The 19,188-nt window shown below is 40.7% G+C and overlaps 2 protein-coding genes across 15 annotated transcripts in view; both read left to right on the top strand.

Annotated features, from left to right (window-relative positions):
- LOC106652273 overlaps positions 1 to 7,171 on the top strand; it is a 79,152-nt gene extending 71,981 nt beyond the window's left edge. For 13 of the 14 annotated variants that reach the window (XM_023460860.1, XM_023460865.1, XM_014371127.2 and 10 more), the window contains 3 exons: positions 107 to 465; positions 730 to 951; positions 1,717 to 7,171. In XM_023460860.1, the coding sequence (XP_023316628.1) occupies positions 107 to 465; positions 730 to 951; positions 1,717 to 1,871 (736 nt within the window). In that variant the 3' untranslated portion in view covers positions 1,872 to 7,171. The remainder of the gene's footprint in view (positions 1 to 106; positions 466 to 729; positions 952 to 1,716) is intronic. The other variant, XM_023460858.1, reaches the window with a different exon arrangement.
- A 1,583-nt stretch (positions 7,172 to 8,754) lies between these two features.
- LOC106652153 (Niemann-Pick type protein homolog 1B-like) lies at positions 8,755 to 19,161 on the top strand. Its single transcript, XM_023460866.1, has 20 exons — positions 8,755 to 10,602; positions 10,687 to 10,892; positions 10,975 to 11,102; positions 11,204 to 11,348; positions 11,960 to 12,152; positions 12,243 to 12,625; positions 12,724 to 12,822; positions 12,910 to 13,076; positions 13,178 to 13,384; positions 13,470 to 13,671; positions 13,736 to 13,852; positions 13,930 to 14,110; positions 14,195 to 14,322; positions 14,388 to 14,642; positions 17,398 to 17,561; positions 17,657 to 17,918; positions 17,998 to 18,429; positions 18,519 to 18,632; positions 18,734 to 18,896; positions 18,982 to 19,161. Exons 1-20 carry the CDS (start codon positions 10,359 to 10,361, stop codon positions 18,999 to 19,001), a joined length of 3,810 nt encoding a protein of 1,269 aa, XP_023316634.1. The 5' UTR covers positions 8,755 to 10,358; the 3' UTR covers positions 19,002 to 19,161.
- The last annotated feature ends 27 nt before the right edge of the window (positions 19,162 to 19,188 follow it).

Genomic DNA, 19,188 nt, shown 5'->3' with positions numbered 1-19,188 from the left:
ATCTCTCTTGCATTAACCCCAGCACTACACCAAATTGATTGTCAGCAAATAAAAAAAACATTACATCAATCGCTCACACGATATTAATCTCAAGCGTGTGCAAAAGCAATCCTGCTCTCGTCGATTATAGGTCGCAGCAATTGGCGCAACAGACGATGACGATGGGCCGACATCACGACAGGAGCGATAAATCGTCGTCGGCCGCCACGAACGGCCATCATCCGTCGGTGCCGCCGAGCCTGCCCACGGGTAGCAGCGGTGGCACCGGCACGCTGTCCAAGAAGGCCATGAAGCAGCAGATGCTGTCCAACACCCTCGGCGCCCGGCGGAAGTACACGCACACGCGGCAGCCGATCGATCGCGACAGCAGCGAGGACGCCGAGGAGCTGCACCACCAGCAGATGCGCCAGCATCACGGCCAGCAGACGTTCCGCACCAGGAGCAAGACCATCAGCGACAGCAGCGGTGAGTCGAGGATCAGATTTCTTTTATCGAGTCACGTGAGGTCTGAACGATTATACTTTCGATATCTCGTATAAACGCATACATACACGTTATCGTGTATTTAAATCCGACTTCTTTTTTTCTCTCCTGATTGTTTACCTTGTGAGAGGAAAAATTTTCAATTTAATCTAAGCACGATCGGAGAATCTATCTACTATATGAAAAAGTAATAAAAATATCCGGAAATTAATCGAATTTCGTCTTTCTCTCTCTCGTTTCAAAAAGGTGAGACAAAGGTCGAGATGGAATCCGGCGCCAAGTCGGAAGGTGAAGAGGACTCGCAGGCGTACGGAGGCGAGAAGAAGACGAATCTGGGACGCACGCCGAATCACCTGACCCTTAGCACGACGTCGACGATATCGGCGGGCAGCACGGGCAGCCAAGCCAAGCTCATACAATCGTCACACCATCCGGAGAATTATCAGCCGGCGCAGATCAAAGAGCTCGGTAAGACGCGCTCGGCATGACGTGATTGTTGTATATTTATATGCAGCAGCGATGACTGACGCGTTTATAACAATCTTGTTGGCCTATTTAATTTTTTGGCAGATGGCCTACGACGATAATCGAGGCTGTATACGAAGCGAGGCGTACGACACACGTGATATTATACATACGTACATACGTATTAAACCGATTACGAGACGATATACGGCACGCGGCGGGTAAATTTTTTTTTTATACAGAAAATTGATTTAGATCTAAGATCTTTGCGGTGGATTAAAGTGTCGCCTCTATAATATAATGTACGTCCGTATCTATAAATGTCCGAATTTTTTGCCTTTACACACGAATGTGTATTATCACGATTACTTTCGTCTTCTTCTTCTTTTTTTTCTTCAAGTATAAACGCAAACAAATGAATCATCACTCGGCGCACGCGCCTATTATCGCGTCGTTGGTCGGGAGTCGCGGAGCGCGTGCCAGGCACAGAAGAAAAAAAATTCACTATCAACCGTTCGATAATCTTCTTGTAATCTCTCGCCTGTATCAATTTGACTGATTGTTCCGTGTGATTATAATTGTTAATCAATTGCCAGTTTGTTTATTTTATTTTAATTTTATTATTTTATCGCGTGATGAGCGAATTTCACGTACATCATCTTTCTCCTCGGTCGGTAGGATTAACAAGATAAATATGAAAGAAAAATTAGGGTACACTCGTTACGTCCATCACGTAACGATCTGAATAATTTTTTGCTCGTATTCTAGGTTCTCCAGTCTGGAAACCGCGCGAGCTCGGCGAGTCGATGACGCTGCCGCGCAAGGGCAAAGCCTCGGCCGCAGAGTTCGCCGAGGCCACGAGCTCCCTTCAGCATGGCGGCGCGTCCCGCAAGTCCCTCTTCGAGATCAACAATCACGTTTAAAGTTCCACACATGCAGACGTCGAAATTCGAAACAAATCACGACGCAGATAAGAGACAAAATACGACTTATGTAAACGAGGATCAATCCTCCTCGTTTAGTAATTTTTAAAATGTAAGCCAACGGTACGAGATTTGTGTATCTCGTCGTGCTAACGATGTAATTATAAATATACCTAACGTATATGGAGAAAACAGCACGTAACACGCGCAGCAATAATAAAAAAGCAAAAAAGGAAAAGAACTAGAAAGCTACGCCACGGTGCCGATCAGGTGCGAAAATGTAAAAAAAAACCAAAAACACACAACCACTATATGGGAAAAAAAGCTCAACGACGTACTTATTACATTATAGTAAAATAAAAAATATAAATAAATACTAAGTGTGCGTGTGTGCGACTGCGTGCGCGCGGCTTAGCAAAATGCAGAGGCCAACAGCACCAGCAGCATCGTACACGCGTCATGTGTGCGTGTGTCGCGTGAATGCGCATAAAATATAATTATGCATCCGAGACTTTCTTCAAAAATGAAGATGATGAAGGAGGGGGAAATAAACTTCAATCGTGCAAATATTTAAAAACGATTGCTGTCCGTGCTAAACGAAGCCCGCCCGCGCTTTAACTATTAACATATATGTACCGATACCATGTGTATACCAACGACTTCTGGTTCGAGATATATAAACCTCCTCTTTTCGATATCGCATACGTAAAAGACTTATATAGGATGCGACACTTATTAATATTAAAAATATGTGTTACCTGCTAGGCGCACGAATTTTAGCACACTCACGTTTACGAAGGCGCGTGCGCAAAACCCGTGAGAATCGTTACCGATTATCATACGATACCTTTGATAAGGTAATCTTGACACTTGTACAATGGGCGCCGTCGCCCCGTCTTCGTCACGAGCCGCGTCTATGTGAGGCCAAAGAACACCTTATATAAAATATTATAATTTTACGAAGTATAAATGACCGGTTCATTGTTTTTTGATATACATCGCGCTTATGTCGATGTACCCGAAATTCGACGCGGGAATTTTTCCCGCGCACGAGCGAATGAAGTGCTTGACCTTTATTCGATTGAAACCAGAACACTTCGTTTCTTAGAATTGATAATTGAAGTAAAATGAAAAAATTGCCAAAGCTGTCTAAATGACCTTGTGTGAAATAACTAGTCCCCGCGGGTACGCGCATCAAATTGAGCAAAGTAATTAACGAGCAAAAATGCGCGTGCTTCGTAATTGTAAAACGTTTATTTTTAATTAGATATCATTAAATTGAATATATAAAATGACTTAAATTAAGTCGGGTTATTATTAATTGTCTTCATTCTATGATCAACCATTTTCCACTTTTCACTTTGTTAATTTTTAAGATTACAACAGTGCCAAGTATATCATATAAATATTGTCTCAAGTGAAGCAGGAAAGGGGTTGGATGTTGCATAAATAAATAAATCTCATATTATCCTACCACGCGTACGTCGTTTAGATTTTTTTATGATACAACAACGAGTCATGAGTTTTTTCTCAAATCCTCAACAATGCACATTGGAATCTTACTACTCTATATTGTTAACGCAAAGTAAAGTAATATTTGGTAAATAGTAAAAAATAAAAGATTTTTATCGTCGGTTTGTTGGTACAATTTTTATACAAGTTCAATTTCTAATACGATTTAAGCAATTTTCCAATGATCTACATTAATAATATAGAGATGCTTGAAAGTAAACGAATTTGCTTCGATTCTTGTAAACTTTTATAAATTACGTAAGTATGGTTTTTGGACACTATATAGATTACGTTTCAACGGAAAATCAGTCTGAATTGAATTAATTTTTTTTTTTAAAAACCAAACGCATAAATCATATAATAATTTAAAATCATCAAATGTTACGAGTCAAGGTTTATAGTTCGAGTTTAAAAAAAATCGTATGTTATATGTTGGGATAATAAGGCTAAATTGAGGCGCCTCTTTTTTGGCTCGATACATTTTTTTTATATATTATATATAAAACCACGACCGTATCGTGATTTCCTTATATAAAAGTCATGAGAAAAAGCACATCAATAGTGAGAGGCATTATTGTATTAAACCCGATATACCCCCGATTTTATGGCCCTTTAGCGCAGACAGCAACGCGACAAAATGATGTAAAACAAAAGTGAGAACAAAAAAAAATCAACTCTGTACATATTAAAATATCGTAAGAATGATTGTTGCGTGTGTTGAAAGAACGATTTACATGAGAGAAAAAGAGAGAGACGCAAGTGATAAAAAAAAAGTGAAGAGGGGGTTTTACGAAATAGTGTGTCACTGAAAAAAATTCAAGTTAATTAAAACTGACGACGACGTAATCTTATAAGATAAATATTATTATCATAAAAAAATTCTTACATCATAATATAAATAAAATATACACGATATAGATTTAACTATATAAAACATTGAGTGTAAGAATTTGAAAAATCAATTAAAAAATCGGCAGTACATGCATGGCGTGATTTTTTTCCCAAACGCGCGTGCTAAAAAGAAATTGACTCGCGTGCGCGCGACAAAAATTGAGTCTCTCGACGACGGTGCCAATAATGCTGATGCGCGAAGTTTGCACCCACTCCCGAAAGTTAATTTATTATACACACTCGGGTGACGGGCGCGATTTTGCAGGGCGCAATCCTCTTGACGATGGCGTTGTCGATGCAAAAGAACAGATCTTCCACTTATTAAAAAAAAAAAAAATGAAAAGAAAAAAATTCAAAGGGTCTCTCGCGCGGCGGCTGCACTCTCGTTCGGTTGTATCTCTGCACCACAACACGGCTGCAGATTTATATTATTACATTATATTATATACGAAGACGAAAAAAAAACTTTCTGTGTCGAGCTCGAGAGTGCGCTTCCCCCGGGCGAAAAATAAAAAATAAAACGCATGGAATTTTATTTTTCACATTGCTTATTGTATAAACGGACCCGAGGACGCGCTCTCGAGGAGCGGCGGCGAATCGGCAAATTATTCTCGGGATAAAAAGAGGTAGTGGTGAGCGCGCGTCTTTAATTGTCGGCCCGAAGACTGGCGTCCGCCGCGCCGTGACGACCCTGCGTATCTCGTGTACCGTAATAGATCGTAATCTTATAATTGTGTAACGCGCGAATCTAGTCAAAAAGAACGAGTGAGAAAGAGAGTGAAAGATATGGGTTAGCAGAGCAATCGACGAAGAAATAAAGGAGCGAGGAGCGAAAGAGAGAGAAAGAGCTCGAAAGTAGGTGACGAATGTGTGTGTGCTAGAGCATGTGTTTCAAAGCGAAAAATATTTAAAAAATAAAAAACAAAAAATGGTTGTTGCAATTGATAATGTAGGTTCAGTGATAAGCTCTATATGTACCATTGCAGTATTTGCAGACGTCATTGATATACATTATACATGAAAAAAAAACTTAAAATTAAATTAAAAATAAACTAAACATATACGTATAGCGATTGATTCGGTATTTGTTACGTAAGCAGAAAAAAAAACAGACACACACATACACATTGTTAATGGGAGTACATTAATGGTTACTAGTGGACGATATCTATACGAGATTTTGAATTTTTTGTGTAAATCAGACGAGAGAAAGTATTCAAATATAAAGAAAAAAATAAAATTAATAATAATCAATGAAAGATTAATCATCGCACGTGCAGTACACGCACGAGGCGGGCGCGCGCGCGCTATATTAATTAGCTCGGCGCGCAATTACGCACACACATACACATTCCGGAGTATATGTATCGATATGCGTGTATACGCGTGTCTCTGTTTCGTGAAGCGCGCATATAATTATATTCGTAAGATATAAATATTAACAAAACAAAACAAAATAACATTGATCTGCGTGTATATACATACTCACTGAAAAAAAGTAACGATGTTAAAATTAGTGTCCCATACGCACGGCATTGTATCTCCGATAATATACGAATCTCGCATAAAAAAAGCAAAAAAAAAAATAAAGAAAATCAATCGATGACTGTTAGGCTGGCTTGAGAAAGTCAAAGAAAAATGACGATCGAATAATACATGATACAAACTCGTTTTGATTTTTCAAGAATGGATATTTTTTTGCTAATTTCTTAGCGTTGACTGATTACATCGATATAGTCATTGACAAAAAATGTACGATTCAAACACGTTATGTAATTATTATCTATATAGTATAATTCATAATTTGTAATAAAGGTGAGCGTACACGAGCCGCTGCGGCGAGTCATTCAAAAAGTGTAACAAAAATAATTTAAAAAAAAGAGGTAGTGTATACCAATTCTTAAGAAACGATGAAAGACCTTTGTCTCGACAATCACGAATGGGTCGGAGTTAGTTAAAGCGATATTATTGATATATTTATACTTTGTGCGGGAGAAGATGCATCCGCGTCTTCGTTCAATGTCAATGATGGTGAATTAGAAACCACCAAAATGAAAAAAAAAGAAGAAATTATTGGGGTTTTCGAGGATCTAACTCGGTCTTGATCGCATCGCTATTATCATCGATATTACACATGAATACAGACGGTTTAAAATTTTACCCGCTCGATCACACATCCAGTACTGTGTAAAAAAACAAATTAAAATCTCATAAAAATGCCGTGCGTAAGAAGGATTGATTACAGAAAAATGTATATTAATGAGTCTTGCGGATGAGGTTTCGAAGAATTTGTGGCAAGCATCGACGAACGACGCGAGAGGTGGAAAAATTTTTTCAATTTTCCGAATGAATTTTTAACAAATATTTATACGAAGGAACGTAACTATTAATTCAATGTTATGAGAATGTAGAGTTTTAACACGATTACAATATAGATTACTATATTATATTGAATAGTTGAGCTTATTTGTATAAAAGAAAATTTAATAACACTATTGAGTCCTGCTTCTTTGATCGTCGAAAAATTAAAACTCGTTCTTTCGTTTTTTTTAATCGAGCATAAAATTTCTATCAACGTTGAGTGATGGTGCCATGAGGATGCAGAATTACAGCGATTACGACGAAATTTTGACCCATTATCAATATAATGAAAATAATAGCATTAACGGGTGAAAATAAAAATAATGAAAACTGTTATCACGAGTGTATATTACAAGCTTAAAATATACTTTATGAATGTATGTTGCAATAATTAAAAAAAAACACAGTTTTTTGTGAACCACTGCAATGGAGGCATTTAGTCGCTGCCGCTGTACTTTCTCATCCTTGACCAATGAAAAAGCGAAAGAGAAAATAATACCAAATCATACTTTTTAGTACTTATTATTATGAAAAAAGGTAAAAAAATAAAAAAGCGATCGTACTCCCTTTGAATGTGAAACTATACGTTAAATTTGTGACGATTTTAAACGATACAAATTTACATACTAGCTATGTTATTGAATTAGAAAATTTAAATTTTAATATTTTGCGCTGATAAAAATAAAAATATAATTACGTATTTATAGAGAGAATATTCGATATTTCTAAGGTATAATACAATTTTATGAGGCGAGGAAGAAGGGTGTAAAAGAACCGAGAAAATCAATAACATGATGCAAAATCCTGCCGTATTCGAAGCAAGGCAAAAAAAACACGTACCTAAAATAATGAAAAATCTCTATGCTATAAACTATGCACATTAATCACTTATTAACTGGTGCGATGAATATTACGAGAGAATTATACGACATAATTAAACAAAAACAAAAAAAATACACTAAAAGTTATAAAAAATAATAATAAAATATAAAATATAAGGCAATATGTTCATTGACATCACGCAGTGTACGAGGTGAGCCACAACTCGGGGCCGTTGAGAGTTGACAATGTGACATTCTGTGCAGGACTGGTGAGTTGGATTCAGATCAACGCGAAAAAAAAATAAAAAAGTACAGACAAGTCCTGCGAATCGTACTCGAGAGCAAGAGATAATTGGATAAATCATGAGGATCGAATAAATGAATTTCAAAACGACAGGATTACATGCACACAGTCACACTTTTAAGGACACTGACATCTTTTTACATACACAAGCACGATACTTATATATATTATATATAAAATAAAAGATGATGAATAAAAATAACATAAACCAACAATTAGTCAGAATGAAAGCGCTGAAGTATATATTATTAACGTAAAAGAAAATTCATTCATTAAAAGAAAGAAAGAAAATAATGAAGCATGAATTATTCGTTCATATATTAAGCATTATTCGCATGTGAAAATCCATTGACAGATTTATTAACAGTTGATCGACATTTTATTGTATAAATTTTATTAACGTGTGTTGCAGAATACGAAACGCATCGATGCCTCGTTATTTATTTAATTGTTCAGCTACGAGGCATTATGAAATATATTTGGTTAAAAATCAGATTGAAGTATCAATAAACGGGTGGAGTTTTTTCCACCCGGTCTTGTTCAAATTATGGTAACGAATAATTAAAAAAAAAAAAAAAAATAGTTGGCCTAGTACATCGAATTTCATAATTTTTCTCGCGTTTAAGCTGCAAGATTAAAATCCGATCTAATTGAATCATATATTTATTAAAAAATTAAACTAATAAAAAGAAGCCCGCCAGCTAATCGAGTAGATCAAGGTCAGTTCGGTATGTTCAACTATACTTAAGAATTTCAATAAGATCTAAATAAGTTGAGTGTGCCACACATGGAGGCAGTCAGAACTACACTTTGACTGGCATTTTAGATCTCGCTTCTTGGCAATCGATCCAGATTTTGCTTGAGAGAGATTGGCTACTACATAGAGAAAAAAGTGGGATGAGAGTGAGAGGTGAAAAAAAATTACGTGCACATGCAGCGCAGGCACACCACAAACACAATATGTCATTTACACATACGCGATAAATAAGAAGAAAAAAAAGTATTGACACAAAATGAAACGCAAACATGTCTTGAAAGAAGAGAAACTTACTTTAAATTTCTTTCATATAAACTTATATTCCAATTATTGAGTGTAAGGGTAAACATAATATATGCATGGGTTTGACGAAGTCGAAAAACCGAGATGAATCCTATATAATATAATTCTCAATTATATATAAATATATATATTAAACATATATATATATTTATATAAATATAAATATAAATATTATATACATAAAAATAAATAAGAATTATGAGACAAGAATGAGATGATGTGAATCTTACGTTTTACTTAAAAAAATAAAAAAAAACAATGTAATTAAAAAAAATCTCTGTAATGGAATTTCGACCGGGTTGTCATTAATAAGATTTATTACTATTTAATTATTATTACAATGAATATTATTGGAAAGAATTATTATATCATATTTATTGTTATTGCGCCTCAGTTAGGTGAAAAGGTCTGAATGAAAGATCCATTTGTACAATCATTGCATCATTAAAATATGATTAATTAATGCAAAAAATCATTTGTTTTCATTTCAAATTCTCTTTTGGATCAAAATCAAATTATATCACCAGCGTATCATGCGTAATGCATAATTCATTATATGTAGAATGACAAATGAACCTCCATCTTCCGGAAATCCCACACTTGCAGAGAACCTCAGTTTACTCATTCACTCATGATCATAATATGTCAAGCAAACTACACGTACATTTTTTCGATTAATATAGAATCGAAAATGAATTACATAGCACAGCTTTAATATTTATCTATATTCCACAGGTGAGATTTTTATTTTTGATAATACAAAAAAGTATTTTCTTTAAAACTATCTTATTACCAATTCCTTTGGCCAAGTCATTATCTTATCAAAACCGATTCTGATTTCTTATTGTGTTGATAATACAATGTTGGCAGATTATACCTATTATCTATGAACGTTCAATTAAAGAAATTATTACACCCAAATTGTACACTTTGCTCAATTTATCTAGCTCGTGAATATAAATAAAAAGTAAAGAGCGTCTTTATCGCTAACGAAATTGTTGTTCGCGCACTGTGTAAAACCTCCTTCAGATAATCCCAAAAATACAATCCATCAAAAAAACTCGACTGTAGCAAAAAATTGTCTCATTTTTTCTATGCATAACTGCTGTCGATGTTTATCAAGAATCGAGATGAGAGATAAATTTTTACTCTCGTCAATTTACGATAATCGGAATTGGTCACATATTCGCTCATTCACCCATGCCTGACTTGTACAATTGATAAGGATTATAATCCGGCCGTCCAGTTGATAAAGAATTTCTCAAGATTTGCTGCTGAATTTGACTGCGCGGTTGACGACGCTCAGTATATCGTCAGACGCCTGGCCGCATTAATCGCGGCTGGAGTGGATTCAACAATGCTTCCATAACGTAAAGTCGAGTGAGGTGTATCGGAGTGTGTAAAAGAATTAGAATTATCATTGTGACTCGTTCCAAGTGTGCAGTTTTTTTCTTGCAGCGAATGTGTTACAAAAGAAAAGTTCATTGAATCGAGTTCTCGCAGATATACTCTAAATTAAAATAAAAAAAAAAGTAAACATGCTCGTAAGCTACTTCTTCGCGTGCATAGTCGCGCTCGGCTTGTACACCGGCCAAGCGGCGGATAATCCTGCCGCTGCCGCGGCTGCTCCTCCTACTTGCGTGTGGTACGGCCAATGCGAGCCCACTAGCACAGGTCAAGTACGCAATGTCGCCTCGAACGAGCCGGCACGACCATTGACGAAACAGACCAGCATCGAGATTTTGAAAAACAGGTGTCCGCACCTTTTCGACGGCCAGTCGGGTAAGCAAAAAAAAAAAAAATTAATGAAGGTAAAACAAATGCAATAAATAAATCGTCATGTTGATCGTGTCGCCTGACTCGCAGCAGATGCACCATTATTGACTTGCTGCAGCGATGACCAAATCGAAGACATGACCGAAAAGATGAAACAGGCTGAGGGAATCTTTGGCAGATGCCAGTCGTGCACGAGAAATCTGTTACGTTCGATTTGCGACTTCACCTGCGGTCCCAATCAGAGCCAATTTATGGCCGCTACCGCGGTCGACGGCCAATGCATCGATTCCATCGAGGTTCATATTTTATTTTTGTCGAAACGATTTGTCAAAAAAGTAATTCACAGATCGAACGTTTTATTTGCTTGTGTATGTGTAGCTTTTAATTTCCGAGGACTACACAAACGCGACGTACGAATCTTGCAAGAATGTGCTGGTCCCGTCCACCTCGCAGAAGAGCATCGAACTCGCGTGTGGAGAATACGCAAGTAATTGCAACGCTAAAAAGTACGCTAAATTTGTATACTTATCCTTATCAAGATCCATTCAATTACGCCTATTTATATGCACGAATATGAGTTTTTATTTCTTGTATGCACTCGTTGCAGTTGGTTCAAATTCATGGGTACCGCCGTTCCAAAGGGCTACGCACCTTTCGAAATCAACTACGTATATGATTTTGATCAGCTACAAGAAAAAACGATAAGACAGTTTTTAAATCCACCTACAATAGGATGTCACGAGGCTTACGATGTAACTTTTTTTCTATCGTCGTAATATTATATGGCTAATGAGGGGATGCCGCGAGGCAATACATGAAAATAAAATTTCGTCGTTATACGGAGCTTTTACGAAAAATATAATTGATAGAGATCTCGGAATCAGACTTGTTGAATTCCGTTAAACAATGAGCTCGTTGACCTTCGATTCTCTAGGTTCTCTATATTTACGTGTTTACAACTCCACTAGTATCAAAAATTTCCGTGGTAGTTGTGCTCTAGGTCAAAGTATGTATTTAAAAGATATAATTTTCGATTGTTAAGGTATTATAATACTTTGGTATCTCATGGTATTATTTACACGATTGTTTACTTGGAGAGTTTACAACTAAATAACGACATTGAAACGAGTAGGGAAATAATATCTAGCACGTACAATTGTACATTGTATTGACGCTGAAGACTTGAAAATTTTTTTCGACTTATCCAACGTAATTCGAATTCAGCACCGAAGCTTTCAATTAGCTCGGGATCCCCTTGTACCGTTACTATACTCATGACGAATTTTTATTTTCACCGGGCCATCCGGTCATCTCCTTGAAACTCCTTTGAGCTTGAATAACGAAAATCGAATCGATTTCACAGAACGCGACGGAGGCTTGCAGCTGCGTCGATTGTCCCCAGGCCTGCAAAGCGAACAACATTTTTTACGACCAGACTAAATTTGAAATTTTTCATTGGAACGGTTACGGGGTCGTCGCAGCTTTGATAATTCTGGGAACGAGTTCCTTGACCGTCATTCTGGTGTACATCGTCAGGTTCAGAAACCACACGGATGGTAATCATCGAAAATAAAAAATAAATAAAAAAAAACAACTCGAAAAACAAACACGTAAAAAAACAATTTTTTATTTTTGCGCGCTCGCAGATAACGAGTCGTCGAATTTATCGAGCTCGGACGATCTGTCGCTCGATAAACCGCGGGCCGACGGGCGAAAATCGTCGCCGTCATCGTCGTCGTCCGCGGCGCAGATCTCGCGGGGCGCGACATTCCGCCAGTTCCTCGAGTTCCTGTTCCAGCGCCTGGGCACCTTCTTCGCCCAGCACCCGGTGAGCTCGCTGGCCATCATGATGAACTTCGTGATCGTGCTGAGCTACGGCACGACCAAGCTCGACATCACCTCGAACCCCATCGAGATCTGGGCGGCACCGAGCTCTCGAGCCCGCCTCGAGAAGGACTACTTCGACGAGCACTTCCAGCCTTTCTTCCGCACCGAGCAGATCTTCATCAAGTCGACGAATCTCGCAACGGTATATAAACGATATGCCCGATAAATATCTCTCTGTGATTCCCTCGATATAATGCGTAAATCGATGAGTTTTTGAGTATGATACAAATGTATTTTTAGGTCAATTATACGGTATACGGAGAAAACGTCACGTTTTCGAACGTATTCGAGGAGACATTTTTGAGAAAAGTACTAAGTCTGCAATCAGAAATCAAAAAGGTAAGCGTCGCCGAGTGAATTATATCCAATTATAACGAACGAAACGCGAGATTGATCAAAATTTTCACATTCTCATCATTTTTAAAGCTCGGTCAAGCCGAAGGCGAGGGTCTAGACAAAATCTGCTACGCCCCGGTGAAGAGCGACTTTACCGGACCGATGACGCTCGATTACTGCACGGTGCAGAGCATCTGGGGCTACTTCGGTGAGGACAAGGATCAATTCGACGCGGAGAAATTATACGATTGCCTGAGGTCGGCACTTTATACAAAATAGGAGATTTCACATAGTATTATATACCTTTATTCGAAAAGATCTTCTAAGAATCGCGGAGCGCTTCGTGCTTGTATTGCAGCAATCCTTTCAACCCCGACTGCCTGGCGCCCTACAAGGGACCCATCATACCGGACATTGCGCTCGGTGGCTTTCTGCGGGAGGACGACAAGGGCCGCAAGTACGACCTGAAGGACTACATCAATTCCACCGGTCTGGTCGTGACGTTTTTGGTGAGAAATTCCAAGGACGAGCAACACGTGGAGATGGCCAAAAGATGGGAGAGCAGGTACTGCTGCTGCTGGGCGAAGCACCGATATACACTCGGAAAAGAGGAAGTTTCACGTCTCTCTATAATCTCGATTTTGTCGCAGATTCTTGGCTTTCATGAAGCACTGGGACGAGCACGAGCGGCCGGCCACGATGGAGATCGCCTACACGAGCGAGCGCTCGCTCGAGGACGAGCTCGAGCGCACGTCCAGGGCCGAGACGCTGACGATGATGGCCAGCTACGCCCTCATGTTCGTCTACATCGCCCTCGCGCTCGGTGACTTTAAGTTCTCCTGGCATTGCTTCGTGAGTACATATTGAAAACGACGAATGGAAATGAAACACGATACACAACTCCGTTTTTACGCAGGTGTCCTGCAAGATATTCTTGAGCATCGGCGGAATACTCATCGTTCTCTTTTCCGTGCTGTGCTCGATCGGAATATTCGGCTACATCGGCGTGCCGACCTCGTTGCTGACCATCGAGGTGAGCTACATTGAACGCGCACTAAATAATTCAGAAACGAGGAAAAAATTAATGCATCGTTTAAAAAAATTCTGCAGGTCATTCCGTTCTTGGTACTCGCGGTGGGCGTCGACAACATCTTCATCCTCGTCCGAGCCCACAAGCACCACAAACGACGATCCCTGGAGAGCGTGGCCGAGCACGTGGGTCGTGTGGCGGGCCTCGTCGGGCCGTCCATGCTTCTGACCAGTGTCTCGGAGATATGCTGCTTCCTCATCGGTAAGCTTCCGCACATTTAAATCCATTGTAGTGTATAATTGTCGAATTTTTTTTATTTATGTTATGCGCGTTATTGTATTTCAGGTACTCTGTCGGAGATGCCGGCGGTCAACACGTTCGCCCGTTTCGCCGCCGTCTCGATATTCATCAATTTTCTCCTGCAGATCACGGCCTTCGTCAGTCTGCTGTCTCTGGACGCTCAGCGCGAGGAGGTAAATTTCATCATTTCTATCGTATCAATTGAAATTACAACGGTCGTGCATCGTCTCGTCCGCAGCAAAACATCCTCGACTGCCTGTGCTGCTTCAGCCTGGATAAATCCAGAATAACCCCGGCCAGCCCCGGCATGGTCAGCATGTTCTTCGAGAAGCTGTACACGCCGATGATCCTGTCGAAGCCGGCCCGGCTCGTGGTGCCGCTCGTCTTCATCGCCACGCTGACCGCCAGCGCCTTTTACGCGCCCACCGTCGAGATCGGCCTCGACCAGCGTCTCTCCATGCCCGACGATTCCTACGTCTACAAGTACTTCGAGGTGAGTTAATGATTTTTTTTTTCATTTTAAATAATACATGAATGTCCATGAAAATCGAGCGATAGCAATATTTATAGGAATAATATATTATTCCCACTCTGCGAGTTTGCTCGCTCAAACGTCAACACAAACGTAGCTTCGCGCCCCTATTTACACTCGAACGATCTCAGTGTACGTACAGCCGGTATCCTACGTACGTCGTGTAAGAGTTGCCGCGGAGCATGAAGACTGAAATATCACAGCAAATGTGATTAAAATTAAAAAAAAAATTGTACATATTTCTCATCGACAAGCGACTACGTGCTATTATGTGTAATAAAATGGTTGGCCTTGACCAAATCCAAACATTGGAGGACTCGCGCGAACATCTCGAATGGAAGCAACAGCAAGAGCGACGCGCGTTCCTCCATAAAATTTATCACTCTGACGAAGGAAATGGCGAAAGCGAAATTTGGTCAGTCGGGGTCCTAGCCATTTTCGAAAAGAAAGAAATCGATCAGTATCTCTCGGCGTCCGTCGAGTTGATGGCCAAAGGCCCGATCGACGGTGCCGCGGGAAAACGATTCGTCCAATTCGTGCGGAAAAGCGGCTACAAGGACAAGGCCGACTTTCGCCAGTCAACGGCACGTCGCACCACGGCGATACATCGCAGCCGCCAATTGGGCATCTTCGACGTCCTCGACGATCTGTTCAAGATTTACAGTTCCAAGTTCAACTACGAGGACGAGTTCGGCTGGACGCACTTCCACGTGGCCTGCCTGTGTCAATCGGAATTCGTCGTAAAGAGATTCCTCGATAGCTGCTCCGAATTGGCCAATCTCCGGGTGAAAGAAACGGGCGACACGCCGCTACACTTCGCCTGGAGCCCGGGCATGATCGAGCTGCTGCTAAAAAATCACGCCGATCCGAATCTGGCAAACGCAGACGGACTGACTCCTCTGCACGTCATTTGCACGAGGGAGAGGGACGAGGCTTTCAGGATGCTGGTGAAATTTTTCGAGATCTGCCGAAAGATGAGACTGAGCGTGGAGGTCAACGCCCGGGACAAGCGAGGCGAGACGCCCCTGCACGTGGCTCTGCGTAACGGCGACCAAAACTCGAGCATGAGATTGTTGAACGTAGGCGGCGATTTGACTCTGGCCAACGCGGACGGATTGACTCCTCTGCACGTCATTTGCCAAAGAGAAAGCAACGACGATCCCTTGGCGAAGAAATTCCTTCGGTTCTGCGATCGAAAAGATCGGACGATAGATATCGATGCCCGTGACAAATTCGGCAATACGCCACTGCACTTGGCTGCGTTTGGTGGCCACGCGGACTTGATCGAGATGCTGCTGAGCAGAAACGCCAAGCCAAATTTAGCCAACCGAGACGGATTGACTCCTCTTCACGTGATTTGTAAGACAAATAGGTTGTCGCTCGATTATCAATTGGTGGCGAGGTTTTTCAAGATCAACGAAAAAAACCGGGTGATAGTCGATGTTCGGGACAAGAAGGGCCGGACCCCGCTTCAATGGGCCGTGGCGAATATTCAGCCGCAAGTGATGGAGTATTTGTTCGATCGTGGCGCCGATCCATTGACATTCGTTTTTCCCACCGAGAAGTATTTCGGCAAGCGATTGAGACCGTGGAAGAGTCACTCGTCGCGTCATTTTAAATTGGGACTCGCAGCTGGCGCCATGATCATCGTCGAGTATCTCGAGAATAATGGACACAAACTGGAGCTGAGCCAGACTTTAATGATCATGAAATTATTCGCCAAGTACGAGTTGTTCGCCAAGTCTACGGAAAATCATTGGTACAACGATGAAGAGTTCAAGCGCCAAGCGCAAACGATAACGATGACGGACGATCAACCAGGCCTGTCGCTCTACGAGTTGATCTCGTTGCAACCCATAGAGGCCGAAAAAAGAATCGCGTTAAAGGACTACTTGGAGTGCGCGCACGATAGCAAGTTGGAGAAACTGCCCGAAGGATGCGCGGATGATTGCGCCTCGCATCTGTGCGAGAAAGCGTCGAGACGATTTTTCCGTCGGAGCGCGCTGTACCCTTTGTGGGAGCTCGTAAGATACCGGCTGCCGATTCTCTGCTGCCACATGATAATCGAAAATCTACCGAACGAGGATGTGCGGAATATCGTCGAGGCGTATTCATTGTCGTGATGTCGATGAGAGATATTTATATCTAATTGTAATATTTTTTTATGTCTGGTGTAATTTAATTTTACACATTTTTTCACATCATTCGAATGAATAAATTTGAAAAAGAAAGATCGAATTTACTAATATACTCTCTGTGTTGTAATTTTATTCCAATTTAAAGTACAAAAGGCCACGAAGAAGTTTCATGTTGACGATGTTGATTTTCAAAATAAAAAGTTTTGTCACTTGTGCCCGACAAATAAAAGGGGAATAAATTAATTAATGGTGCTTTTCGCGCGAGAACTTGTCACTCTCTCGTGTTTGTTTATATTTTCAAAACGAAAATTTAACGATCCCTACTTGCCTATAGTACAATACATTCACATATGTTTTTTTTGCTCATATAATTCCTCTTGAATGTATTTCAGTGAGTTGATAATTATGAATGTGCACGCATAGAAAAGTACACGTACGCGAACAATCTTTTAACTCCAAAAAACGAAACTTGCGAAAAAAAAAATAAAATTAAACTTTCAAACGAAAATAATCGCTCGTATATTATTTGTTTCATACGTTTTGGATTTTATATCGATTTTTACCCCTGATTTCCGTAGTACATGCAAGACTTGCTGTCGATGGGACCGCCCACGTACTTCGTCGTGAGCAAGGGTCTGAACTACAGCTTGCCCGAGGTGCAGAACGCCATCATGGGCTCGGCCGGCTGCAACGACGACTCGCTCTACATGCAGATCTTTTCCGCGGCCAACCAGTCCAGCAAGTCAGTCATTTTCTCCTTCTTTTTTTTGCAAAAGCGTGGCTAATTGTACGTTTAAACTCATACATCTCTCTCCTTTTTGTACAAAAATCGCACAGGTCTTACATAGCCAAGCCCGCCTCGTCCTGGATCGACGATTACGCGGACTGGTCGCTGATCAACGGCTGCTGCAAGTACTTCCCGAAGAACGGCACCTTCTGCCCGCGCGAAATTGGCGAGTGCGACCAATGCGACATTTCCAGGGACAAGAGACACAAGCTGCGGCCGAATCAGACGAGCTTCAGGCACTACCTGGACTTCTTCTTGCAGGATGTTCCCGACTCCTCCTGCGCCAAGGCAGGTCGCGCCGCTTACAACGACGTACGACGATACAATAGCTCTTTTTTTGTAATCGGCTTCAAAATACGAACCAATGATAACCGTTGTTTCTTGTCCTCAGGCCGTCAAGTATTACACCGACGACGAGGGCCAAGCCGACGTCGGCGACTCGTACTTCATGACCTATCACACGCCCCTGAAGAAGTCCTCGGATTGGTACGAGGCCCTGAAGAGCGCCCGACTCATCGCCGAGCAGATCGAGGGCATGATCAATGCCAAGAACATCAGCCAGGGCCGAGAGATCAAGGTCTTCCCCTACAGCGTGTTCTACGTGTTTTACGAGCAGTACCTGGAGATCGAGCACATGACGGTGGTGTCGCTGGCTCTGTCGCTGCTGGCGATCTTCGTGGTGACGCTGCTACTGACCGGCTTCTCGCTTTTCTCCGCCATCACGGTGGTGATAACCGTGGCCATGATCATCGTCCATCTGGCCGGCTTCATGGTCATGTGCGATGTGTCCCTCAACGGAGTTTCACTCGTCAATCTCGTCATGGTGCGTGTACATTTATTTTCTAAGCTTATCAATTATTTTTTTTATTTTAAATCAACTGCACTAACGATTACTATTTTTTTTTTTTGCAGGCTGTGGGAATTTCTGTAGAATTTTGCAGTCACATGGTTCACGCGTACTTGATGTCGAACGAAAAGACGAGATGTACAAAGTCCGCCGACGCTCTGTCGCGCGTAGGAAGTTCTGTGAGTTTTTTCTTTTCATTCTATATCGATTGATGATCGTTCTGATAATTCACGATAATCTTACTCTGCGATGCTATGGTTTCTTTTCTTTTCTTATTCAGGTGTTTTCTGGGATTACATTGACCAAGATCGTTGGCATCGCCGTGCTTGGCTTTGCAAAAACTCAAATATTCAGGGTATTTTACTTTAGAATGTACTTGGGAATCGTCCTGGTCGGAGTTACCCACGGTCTCGTGTTTCTGCCAGTTTTGTTAAGTTACATAGGTAAGAAAATTGTGCTCTTTATGCTCTTTATGCTCTTTTGTTGCCGAAAAAAATTCTGTTTTTAAAAAATGTAATTCATTTTCAGGTCCCCTGCACAGAGTCTAAAATTTATACTCGTGCTGAATTTTAAATTCTAAAATCTAAATGAAATGAGCAATGTACAACAATCAACATTTTATGGCAAAACAATGTGCAAATGTGAAGCGTTTAAAAGGTCAATGCAGTGAATAAAAAAACTTACATGGATAAAATGTGAACAAGTACTTGTATTGTGTTGAATATTGTATATATT

This window comes from Trichogramma pretiosum, unplaced genomic scaffold, assembly GCF_000599845.2.
Source record: "Trichogramma pretiosum strain Unisexual culture from Peru unplaced genomic scaffold, Tpre_2.0 scaffold6, whole genome shotgun sequence".
NCBI classification, from domain to species: Eukaryota; Metazoa; Arthropoda; class Insecta; order Hymenoptera; family Trichogrammatidae; genus Trichogramma; species Trichogramma pretiosum.
Note: the sequence above shows the minus strand (reverse complement) of the source record. Positions and strands in the feature narration are given on the sequence as shown.

Excerpts from the sequence above, each read along its gene's own strand:
- LOC106652153 (XM_023460866.1), top strand. The coding sequence starts at position 10,359 with ATGCTCGTAAGCTACTTCTTCGCGTGCATAGTCGCGCTCGGCTTGTAC. Across the intron at positions 10,893-10,974 it reads AATGCATCGATTCCATCGAG|CTTTTAATTTCCGAGGACTA; the intron begins GTTCATATTTTA and ends GTGTATGTGTAG. Across the intron at positions 18,897-18,981 it reads AGTTTTGTTAAGTTACATAG|GTCCCCTGCACAGAGTCTAA; the intron begins GTAAGAAAATTG and ends ATTCATTTTCAG.